Source organism: Oncorhynchus mykiss, chromosome 2 (genome assembly GCF_057628025.1).
Source record: "Oncorhynchus mykiss isolate SJ-2025 chromosome 2, ASM5762802v1, whole genome shotgun sequence".
NCBI classification, from domain to species: Eukaryota; Metazoa; Chordata; class Actinopteri; order Salmoniformes; family Salmonidae; genus Oncorhynchus; species Oncorhynchus mykiss.
In genome coordinates this window covers 34,105,320-34,117,221 of record NC_143023.1, presented here as the reverse complement: position 1 = coordinate 34,117,221, position 11,902 = coordinate 34,105,320, and the positions used below count along the sequence as shown (strand labels likewise).

The 11,902-nt window shown below is 42.6% G+C and overlaps 1 protein-coding gene across 4 annotated transcripts; it reads left to right on the top strand.

Moving 5' to 3' along the window:
* Positions 1-268: 268 nt before the first annotated feature.
* meox2a (mesenchyme homeobox 2a) lies at positions 269-10,243 on the top strand. Of its 4 annotated transcripts, XR_016486161.1 has the most exons (5): positions 854-1,067; positions 1,210-1,775; positions 4,361-4,579; positions 7,138-7,310; positions 9,378-10,243. XR_016486161.1 is itself a non-coding variant. In XM_021560355.3 (4 exons), the coding sequence occupies exons 2-4, from the start codon at positions 1,229-1,231 to the stop codon at positions 9,594-9,596; spliced, it is 939 nt and encodes a 312-aa protein (XP_021416030.1). In that variant the 5' UTR covers positions 269-1,067; positions 1,210-1,228; the 3' UTR covers positions 9,597-10,243. The 4 variants fall into 4 exon arrangements, 3 of the variants coding, with proteins under 3 accessions (XP_021416030.1, XP_090054130.1, XP_036802680.1); XM_021560355.3 differs by lacking the exon at positions 4,361-4,579 and having other exon boundaries at positions 269-1,067; XM_090198004.1 differs by lacking the exons at positions 4,361-4,579; positions 7,138-7,310; positions 9,378-10,243 and adding an exon at positions 2,306-2,810.
* Positions 10,244-11,902: the final 1,659 nt, after the last annotated feature.

Below are 11,902 nucleotides of genomic sequence, written 5' to 3'. Positions count from 1 at the left end.
TTAGAAAATAGTGCTATCTTCTGTCTACCACCCCTACCTTTTCACAACACCGATTGTCACAACTGATTCGCTCAAACACAATAAGAAGGAAAGAAATTCCACAAATGTACTTTTAACAAGGCACACCTGTTAAAGTGACTACCTCATGAAGCTGGTTGAGAAAATGCCAAGAGTGCCCAAAGCTGTCATCAAGTCAAAGATAATGTATATTTTGATTTGTTTAACACTTTTTTGGTTACTACTTGATTCTATATGTGTAATTTCATAGTTTTGATGTCTTCAGTATTCTTCTACAATGTAGAAAATAGTAAAAATAAAGAAAAATCCTTGAATGATGAGTAGGTGTGTCCAAACTTTTGACTGGTACTGTATATATATATGGTAAGGCATTTTTTTGGTGTTTACAAACTACCCATACAGAGGTACAGTATACTAGTATGAGATAGCATTGGAAAGGAAGCAAAGCAACACGTGCTTCAACATAACTAACCTCACAACGATATCAACAAAGGTAAGACAATACATGACGAGCTATCCCTTGACACCAACCCCCTATCTCATGTCTGTTGAGGTGCAAATGGTTCAACCCTGACACATAACACCATCATCATCTCAAACATTATGGACTATTTTCTAATAAGAAAAGGGGCCACTAGAAGTTAAGATAGCCAAAGTCGAAAAATAAATGGCCTTCTTTCCTGAGACACCAGCCATTTTAATAGTGCTGATTTATTGTGCCATGTTTTTGGGAGGGCGATCATATGCATGTGGTCAGTAGTACGCAGTCTGTGACCCAGCCTCCCTCTCACGTTACAGCCTATTTATAACGTTCCCTCAGCCAGCTCCTCTCTTACTGCAGTTCCTTGGAACCACCTTTCTCTCCACTCCACAGGTCTCCAGTCTCCTCTCCTGTCATCTGAGAATCTCTCCGGCAGCTTATCTAGGGTTCACTGTTTATCCTGCGCAGCCTGGCAACTGTCCGCATGCCCAGGATTATTACTGGAGCACCCTTTCAACACACACACAACTTTTTTTTATCGAACTCTTATCAAGGAGACAAATTTGGGGTAAGCTAAGGAAAGAGCACAAGTAGTGGATTTTGGATATTCTGTCTTTTGTTTGACCCCTTTTTTTAAACTTAGTTGGCTTACTTTTTTGTTACCTTTCATTTTTTGTCCCCCTCTCCCTCCCGTCCTTATCTTTCTGTAGGGCTGTGTGTTTGCATGCAATGGATCACACACTCTTTGGCTGCCTCCGCAGCCCCCATGCCACTGTGCAGGCCCTGCACCCTGCCTTCACCCAGTCTCCGCTGACTCTCCACGGACGCACGGACCACGTCTCCTACCCTGACCTGGCCTCTTCCACTGCCACCTCCTCTCCTTCGGCCTGCATCATCTCTGGCTATCCCGGTGACGAGGGCCTGTTCGGTGGGCATCACCATCACCACCGCGGGCATCACCCGGCACAGCAACAGCAGCATCACCCGCCTCAGCACCAGGCCGGCTGGCACATTCCACAGATGCCCTCTCCTGGCAGTGCGAACTCCCGCCACAACCTCTGCCATCCCCACCCCCACTCTCACTTGACCCAGGATAGTGCCCTCGCACCCCCAGACCTAGGCACCCCTGGCAGGAACAGTCTCTGTACCAGCACCCCCAACCTGGGCAGCAGCACCCCCACGGGGGCCAACTGTGTGCCTGCAGACTTTGGAAGACAGACACTGTCACCTGCTGAGGCAGAGAAGAGAAATGGCAAGAGGAAAAGTGACAGCTCAGGTAAGATGAGTGGAAAGATCGACTTTTGGGTTGACATTTATTTTTATCTGTCTTCTTCCTTCTTCTTTGGGCTGCATGTAGAAATGGGTTGAGTATAATGTTACACAAAGTAAGTGGGAAACTAAAGCTACACATCTTTATCTTATTAATAAATTGTCATACAGTTGAAATACAAAAAATACACTTGCAGTGCATTTATTCAACACGGGTATAATTTAACTGTACCTTAACGTAATGTTTTGAAAAGAGATTAAGAGTTTAATTTTGGTGTGGTTTCAAGAACGACATCATCACTCATACTTCTAAGGCTTTCCGTGGAGACGGAGTGGTGGAGTTTTATGCTTCACTGACAGAAAATGTGGTATAATATTGTTTGAAAAGAGTTTTGTGAATGTTGGCTGACATGAACATCGGCAATTACAGTATGTTGACTAACGGGGAGATCAAAGTCCAGACGATAACTGTGTGGGCATTAGACTTGTGCCATGTTTTGGTCTAAATCCCATCTGTTTCATTTCAACGCATTTTAGGTGGCAGAAAATAAGGCTGACTGGAAAATATGAATGTCATGGATTGTAAAAGACTACACCAGTGCTTCGAATGACACTAAACACCCGAGAGGATTTAGGCTTCTCTTACTGTGGAGTGCGCTTAGTTCCAGGATTATTGTTGATACAGTCATTTTAATAAAAGAGACTGAGAAGTTGAATCAATAAATATATTCAATTAAAAAATGTGAGTTACAGTAGCATTATGTTAAACAGTTTAGTAGTTTAGTAGATTTACAGTTTAGTAGATTTGTTGTAATGTTAATAGTCTTTAAACAAAACATTTTATTTAAAAAAAAACATACCTTTCAAACGTCCAAAGAAACCTACTCTCTATTTCCTACAAGTTTGTTCAATGGTCCTAAAAAAATGTATGAAGTGTACAACCAACCATGAACATTTTTACTGCTAATGTTTTCGTGCTTCACTAAAAAAAACATTTACTCCACCTATTTTTCTGTCAATAAAATTAAGATCACATTGTCAATCACTGTGGAGCAGTTATTAATATGCAACATAAAAAAAAGGTTTTGCCAGAATTTCAAGAACACACGTGTAGAGTAATTTATGGTCTAATTGAAAATATGCATTTTGCATTGATAAGGTTTGGAATAATGACTTACTTACCTCAAGTAGATACTGTACAGGCGTGACTTGTGACCTTGGATTTCATCGTCATTGAGATTTTCTGCGTTTGTGAAAAGGACCATGAACTTTATACACAGAAAGTATAGAAATATCGACAAAATATAAACAATACAAATATGGTCATTTATTACGTTAAGTTAACTGGAACATACATTTCTACATTATTACATAGCCTAGCAGTGTCTTTATAACTCTGAATATACCAATATCTCTTTAATATATCAACTTTTTACTATTCAACCTTTTAATCGATATGAAGCACTTTGTAGGTGTTAAAGCGTTTTTTTAAAGGGAAGATTTTGTTGTCAACGTATTAGTAGGAACTGATGAGTTTTCCATGGAAAGTGTATCTGCCGTCCTACCTGAAATGTCATCCTGCAGAACTGGGCCTAGACCTCTGTCTGTTTAAACACCCTCAGTGTGGGTCACCTGGCTGTGGTTCTGTACACACCACTTGAACACTTGGTTGATATTTTCCCTATGTGGTTAGTGCCCTGTTTCGCTTGACTCACACAGGATACTGTTGGCCACTTCAGTCATGGATCCCTTCTGACACATGACTCATTCTAACAGATGATGGAACATTTTCACAAAATCACAGGGACTTACTAGTTAAGTGTGCAATTAAATGTGTATTCTTTCTGTTTGAAATTAATGGACAGTATAGAGACAGAGGGCATATAAAATAGAGGTTTATTACAACCCTATTTTAAAAAATAGTTACCAAAATAAGAACTCATGGTATTTGGATGTAGAGGAATATCAAAAAGATGCATAGAAATTATTAACACACCTGACTTATAGAATCGTTCAGATGTTGGGAATGTTATTTTGTATTATTATACAAATCCTTGTACAAGTAGCAGCACCACGCTGGAATTGCCAGAAAAACGACACACAGTTACTAAGCTAAGAGAGCGCAACTTCGAAGGCAGTCACTACTATTTATAACACTGCTCTTGTTTTGACCATACTAACCTCTCCTATATTCATACATTTAGAACTCCATCCTCTATTTCCTGTTCTCCTTGGTCAAATCATTTGGAAACTAACACTTGGCCCTCAAGCTCCGTTTCAATTCCCTACTTCCAATGGTTATTGCAGCCTCATTACGTGGGCCTTACATTCTCTTCACGCTAACACCAATCATGCTGATTATTGAGCGTAGTTAGCTTATCCAATCAGCTGTCCAAATAACACTGTGTTGCCAATTCGATGAGAAAGCCCTGATTTGGTTTCACCATCTGGATTGAAACCTGAGTAAAATCCGCCTGTGAAACTTTACATTGGATATGAAAACAATAATAAAACACTTGAACCCAGATTTCCATGCAGAACACTCTCCTGGTCAAGAAACACAAATCATTTTGTGTGATTTTTTTCCTAAAGGTGGACTGCAGGGTATACACTGTCATGTGACGAGTGGTCCAGCTGGTATTTGGGTGTCTGGTTTCTGTGAAACCTGCTAATTCTAAGGGTTCCAGCTGGAGGGAATATGGCCGTGCCGTTTGGTGTAACCTGGGCTGGCCGATCGGGTATACTGGAGCTCTGAGGGAGCGAGGGGTCAACCTGGCAGATTTGAAAGTTTGGGAACACTTTAGCCTGCAGGTATAGTGCTTTATACATTATGTCATGCACATGTACATACTGTCTTACAATAAGTCCTATAATGTTATGTGTCACAATGTCTCAACATTTTTACTGACTCAACAACTGCTGGTTTTTAGTCAGGATCATTATATAATTATATGACATTGGTAGCGGGTCATCATACAGAAGAATGGAAAGTTACACAGAAAGTTCAAACAGAAAGTCTCATGTCAAGTCTCCTACTGTGTATTATAACTGAATTATAAGGCAGTATACATGTCGGCTTTAAGTAAAGTGTAACCAAAACTTCTTACGAAAGTGTTAAGATTTTAAACATGCAGTAATAGTAAATGCTTGTATCCTATTTTGTTATTGTGGAGTGTATTTTTGAGTGCTGCTGTAGCAAGTGATGCTCAGGGACTAACTCAGGCATGGCTTTGCGATTCTCGGTATTACCGCTGAGGCTATTTTGGTAGATCTAGCATTACAATATTCTACGTCACAATGGAATTGTGTTTGCCGTAGATGAGATTCCTCAACCAAATCTACAAAATGACTGGCCAATGAACTGAAAATGTAACACTGAAAGGAATGAAAAGCATCATCATTTCATTTTGCAGTCTCTCTGTCAGAAACGTTGGCAGGGACACTAACATTATTTTTTAAAGGGTTCCCTGATCTGGCTTCAGACCATTTGGGAGCCCTAAAACTACCCAGTGTCTGGGCTCTGTATTTTCCTCCCATTATTCCCTTTTGTGTGGAGAGATGAAGGTTCCAGCAAGGACCTAATTGCTGTGGTGTAGTGGCTGTGTCGTAAAACCTTGGGACTCTTTTTAAATCGGCTTTGCGCTGGTCTCCAGCAGCTGGCCATGTTATTCTTTATTCTTACACAATGTCTGTGTTTACCAGAGAGTAAATACATCTAAGAGGTATGTTTGAATGAGGCCCGCTCTCTGGCACACCGACAGTGAAATTACCCTGGTGAAATTACAGACATGTGGAGATGGAAGGTTACCAGCTATAGGACATTTGCTATTCACCATACAATGACACACAGAATTTCAGCTACTTTACCACACTGTAAGAAAAGTCTTATCATTTATGTGGGAATAACTAGACAATGTATTTGCAGTGTATTCCTGTCTTGGATGCCAGTTACGCAGTATGACATATCACCATGTGCTTGGAATTTTCCTTTCCTTTCCCCCCCCCCCACAATATCAATGATGAATGGCTTTTTGCAAACACAAGTTGTGTAACTTTCCATTCTTCTATATTTTCTATGACACAAAAAGAGATGGGCAATGGATTTCTTTAAAGAAGAGTGAGAAAAAGAGAAAGAAAATATTTTTTCTGTGAGAAAATATTTTGAAAGAGACACTTTTTCAGTAAGAACTTCAAGAAGTGTCTCAGAGTGTCTCCTGTGACGTGGCGGAGTGAGTGACTCCCATGACTGGTGGTGTATCTGGCCTGGTCCTGGCCTGTAAACTCCCAGCCTATTTACAGTTTGGATTTGGGACCGCCTGTTGGGATTAACACAGACTGCAGAACAGAACCGCAGATTAATTAGCATGCAATCGCTGTTGCCTTGAAGTGCAATGTGCAACTGAAGCATATCCAAACGGCCCAACCACAAAGTCTGGTCACAATAGGAACGTTTGGGAACCAAATTAACAAAACATGTTCCTTCTGAGAAACAGTCCAACATTTTTTTTTAAAAGTAACAATATCTTCTCCTGAGGTTGAAACAAAATGGGAATGACAAGTAGGTTTTTAATCCACATTGGTTGGATAAATAAATCCTTTAAATCTCAATAAAACAATTTCCTCCTGTCACTCCAGTGAATCATCAGGTGGTAGACTTGCATATATTTGGGGGAAAAGGATCTGCATTGCTTCATGTTCATCTGGGGAATCGTAACAGTTTGTCCTTATGTGCATGATGTCATAATCATAATCATAGATCAAAACCAGACTGACATACATGCTACTCTCCCTGTAGTCCATCTCATAGTCTAGCCACTCTTAGTAAGTTCAAAAGTTTGACGATATTGTTCAAAATCAAACAACACCAATCTAAACGAGAGATCGGACAAATACTCCTTTTCAAATTGTTGTGAGTTGGCAGCTTGTTAGTCATAAAGAGGAGACGCTTATAAAAGGGAGGTAAATAAACTGAGGAAACATATTTTCACACATCCTGCAGAGCTGTTTCGTTGCATGTTAAAACTACGAGGGTAGCAGCCGATTCCATTAACAGTGAGACAAATGAACTCCATATTTGGAAAGAGTAGGAGCCAACTCATTGTGTGTGTGAGAGCACAGCTGCCAGAAACAGGCACATGTGTAGACGCTTCTGGGTCCTCCCAGCCACTTACAGTGTGCGTAAACAATGCCGCTACAATAAAAGGTGATTGGCATCTCCCATTGTTTCCCATACCTGACTCCTTCCCTCCTCTGCCTGTATTTGTGTCTCTGGCTTGCACCTGCCATATAATACTCATTTTATCATTATTTTCTTTGAGTATAAATCTCCCCGACTGGAAAGAAAAAATGTGTGCCGTGTTTGATTTCAGAGTCCCAAGACGGGAATTACAAGTCAGATGTGAGCAGCAAACCCAGGAAGGAGCGGACGGCGTTCACCAAGGAGCAGATCCGTGAGCTGGAGGCCGAGTTTGCCCATCACAACTATCTGACGAGACTGAGGCGCTACGAGATAGCAGTCAACCTCGATCTCACAGAGAGACAAGTATGTAATGTCACCACTCTAACCTCATTCTCCCACTTGTTCCTTTGGGTTACAACATATTGACCCCATAACGCATGAATGCCTGGTGGTGGGAAAAGTCTACCTCACTCAGACCATTCAGAGGCTTTCGGAGATACCTTGTTTTCCTAACTTTAGAACTTCCGGTTTGCCTGCTGTTGTGCTCCAGCTGTGACTGTGAAGAGGGACTATCATATTCCAGATATTTGGGTATATTCTTTCAGTCAGCCTACAGTCAAGTAATGGAGACAGGCACAAAGGCAGGAGGTGCTGTCTAGCAAGTCACTTCCTGTTTCCCCCAGCTAGGACAAATTAGTCTCCGAGCGTAGGCAGAGGGGCCGCTGTAAACACAGTCACATGAAATAAATAAGAGAAGAGAAATTGCGGGGAAGGAAACATCGTACAGTGTTCTGTAACACCTATTTGGGGTGTCAGAGAGAAGCGATATGTCACATGTGGCATGCATCTGGCCGTATATACAGTAGATATTAAAAGGATAGAACAGACAGTATATGTTTCTTACGTAACATCGGAGACTCAAAACCTCAACCTTGAGTTTTCAATTTTTTTTTCGAAAAAGTGCTTCAATGTAATACTTCTAAAAGTAATTTCAAATGCCCAAATATAACCATAAACTAAGATAAAAAATATTATGCCTACCATCTAAACGTTAATGTAACAATAAATAATTGCCACACTTTACATTACCCTTAACACAGTGAATATCATTGAATATCATATCACTTATTGCATTAAGTATTTATGTAATTACCCCATAACAGCCTAGTAATTACTTACAGTTTTGGAGCACTTATATTGCACTTAGAACATCCAATATTTTTCTTATACCAAAATCAAATTCATAACCAACTCTTAGAGAACCTACCTGTTATTCCAGAGGCAACATGATCCCTTAGGCATTACATGACTCAGACAGGCCTGTCTCTTACCTTCAGTAACATGGAAACTCATATCTAGGTACAAATATGACTGCAAAACAGCCCATACAAACCAGTCATAATAACATTATAAGTAATTGAGTCATTAGCCCACTGATGATAGCATTAGTAGAAATAGCATGTACTATACAGCAGCCATGTGACAACAAACTCGGTAACCTACGCCTTGCCTTACTGCACTATCAATAACAGGAGAGAAAAGTGCAAGCTTGCAGATGTATTTTAAGGACGATCCATTTACACTAATGACAGTAGAAAATCTGGGTGGCCATGTTTGGAACCCTGCCCGTCAACCTGATAGTGATTTTCTAACTACGAAACTCAATGGGACTGGATTCAATGACATATTGACAAATGGGAAATTGTTCTCTGAACTAAAAATACCTTTGAGTGATATATCACAAACATGTATATTAGATAACATAGCAACAAATAGCAACAAAATTCATCCATCCCCATTGAGCTATAGGCTGTATTTAGGTGACAAAGGCTTCAGTTCACATCGGCTCTCCTGACGTGCTATCATATGGACCAAAGAATTATCAATAACCACAACTGATGTGATCATCAGCATGGCATGTATAGCTGAAGGTTTAGGACAAACGTTGTGTGTAAAATCAAGTGACTTCCTGCCCATGTGACCCAGCTAGGCCTCACAGCATGACACTCCCCAAAATAAACCAAAGGAGAGAAAGAGAGACTCATCCAGAACCCAGTCAGTGTTGACTCTCACGTCTACTCGGACCCAATCTTCTACGTAAGCAACAGCCTAATCATCATTCTGGGAGACGTAAATACTGAAGGAGTTGTCGAGTCAGGGAAAAGAGGAAGCAGCGTCTTGATGACAGGGAATGTGACAGTACATCAGCACATAATCACTGCTACAGTATAGAAATAGCTGCCAAACCTTTACAGCAGCTCCTGTATCAGGTTTCTGGCTTACCATTTGATCAATATCCAGATATTTTAATAAGACTCTACTCAGTATGCGTAACAGTCTCCAGCTATGCAAAATGATCCCCCAATGCCAAACGCCATTTTGCTGTTCTTTTCAGAATAACTCAACTTGTCTTTTGTGGTTGTTCCACAGGTAAAGGTGTGGTTTCAGAACAGGAGGATGAAGTGGAAACGAGTAAAAGGAGGTCAACAGGGGGCTGTAGCAAGGGAAAAAGAACTGGTGAACGTGAAAAAGGGGACATTGCTGCCATCCGAATTCTCCGGCATAGCGGCTCTTCATCACTCCACAGACTCCCTGGCCAATGAGAACAGTCACGACAGCGACCAGAGTTCCGAGCATGCTCACTTATGATGCACAGCAGCAGGCCACGCCTACTCAAAGTGGGCTCAGCCTAACATCTCAGGAACGTCCTTAAAAGGACATGGTGTCTGGTCATCGTTAGCAAAGTTCAACGATGCTAAATAAATGTGTACAAATGTACAAAGAAATGACGTGTGTTACTTGATCTAAGAAGATGCATGTGAGGACGTTGCTTAAACCAAACTAAGATCACCAATACGTTTCAAGAACTGCGAACCCAACGCAGGAATATGAGATATTGCAAAAGGTCAATGCACATTAAGCATATGTTACGAACGTGCCTCCACTCAACGCTCTGCTTTTGGAAGCAGAACATATTCTTAGAATATTAGGACAGATTCAGAATTGGCCGAATTGTTATGAACATTCCATGTTGTGTGTCTTGCATTGAAAAAGTGGCAAGTTCATGCTTTTGATTTGCACTGTTGAACACTTGCCTCAATTGGTTTCTACTGTATGTCATAGAAATTGCGATGTAATCGAATTATTGATTAAATCAAGTGTGCAGGAGAATCAAATTTCAGCTAATTTACAATATACTCTGAACTTTATTATCTGTATTTTTCTTACCTTCGCTATAGCAATCATTTCTAATACACACTATACCACTCACACAGTAATAAACATTTCTGATGTTCCTTAGTGGCCATTTTCTTCTACCCTGACTGATATTTGTAAACAATCTGAATATTGCATGAACAGAGGTTCTGCTGATGTAAGGGGTGCGTACTGGTGGCAGAGAAGTCAGACGCAGGAGAGAAAAAACTGTTTCCAACGGCGCAGTTTAATAATAAAACCCACCGGAAAACAGAACAATCAATAAATGGGTACAAAACCCGACGCACACCAGACATAACGTGCACAAGCACTTACAATAAACAATATCGGACAAGGACATGGGGGGAACAGAGGGTTAAATACACAACATGTAATTGATGGAATTGAAACTAGGTGTGTGGGAAGACAAGACAAAACAAATGGAAAATGAAAGGTGGATCGGCGAAGGGCGATCCGGACGAAAACGGTGGAACTCCTTCATCATTAAAGGGTCCAACACGTCCTCGACCGGAACCCAGCACTTCTCATCCGGACAGTACCCCTCCCACTCCACGAGATACTGAAGGCCCCTCGCCCGACGCCTCGAATCCAGTATGGAACGAACGGAGTACGCCGGGGCCCCCTCGATGTCCAGAGGGGGCGGAGGGACCTCCCGCACCTCAGACTCCTGGAGCGGACCAGCCACCACCGGCCTGAGGAGAGACACATGGAACGAGGGGTTAATACGGTAATCGGGTGGAAGCTTTAACCTATAACAAACCTTGTTCACTCTCCTCAGGACTTTAAATGGCCCCACAAACCGCGGATCCAGCTTCCTTCATGGCAGGTCGAGGAGCAGGTTTCAGGTCGAGAGCCAAACCCGGTCCCCCGGTGTGAACACCGGGGCCTCACTATGGTGGCGGTCTGCGTTCTGCTTTTGGCGCAGCACGGCCCGCTGGAGGTGAACACGGACGCGCCTGAACCAGTCGTCCACTGCAGGAGCCTCGGTCTGACTCTGATGCCAAGGTGCCAGTACCGGCTGGTACCCTAGTACGCATTGGAAGGGAGAGAGGTTAGTGGAGGAGTGGCGAAGCCAGTTCTGTGCCATCTCGGCCCAGGGCACGAACGCATCCTGGTTTACTCTCTCCACCTGCCCATTACTCTCGGGGTGAAACCCTGAAGTAAGGCTGATCGAGATCCCCAGGCATTCTATGAACGCCTTCCAGACCCTAGACGTGAATTGGTGACCTCGATCAGACACTATATCCTCAGGCACCCCGTAGTGCCGGAAGACGTGCGTTAACAAGGCCTCCGCAGTTTGTAGGGCCGTAGGGAGACCGGGCAGAGGGAGGAGACGACAGGACTTCGAGAACCGATCCACAACGACCAGGATCGTGGTTTTACCCTGTGAGGGGGGTAGACCGGTTAGAAATTCCACCGACAGGTGCAACCAAGGCCGTTGTGGAACGGGTAAGGGGTGTAACTTCCCTCTGGGCAGGTGCCTAGGAGCCTTACACTGGGCACACACCGAGCAGGAGGAAACATAAACACTCACGTCCTTAGCCAAGGTAGTCCACCAGTAACTCCCGCTCAAACAGCGCACTGTCCGACCGATCCCAGGATGACCAGAGGAGGGTGACGTGTGGGCCCAATAGATCAACCGGTCATGAACAGCAGACGGGACGTACAGACGCCCAGCAGGACACTGGTCGGGAGCGTGCTCTGCACGTAACGCCTGCTCAATGTCCGCGTTCAGCTCC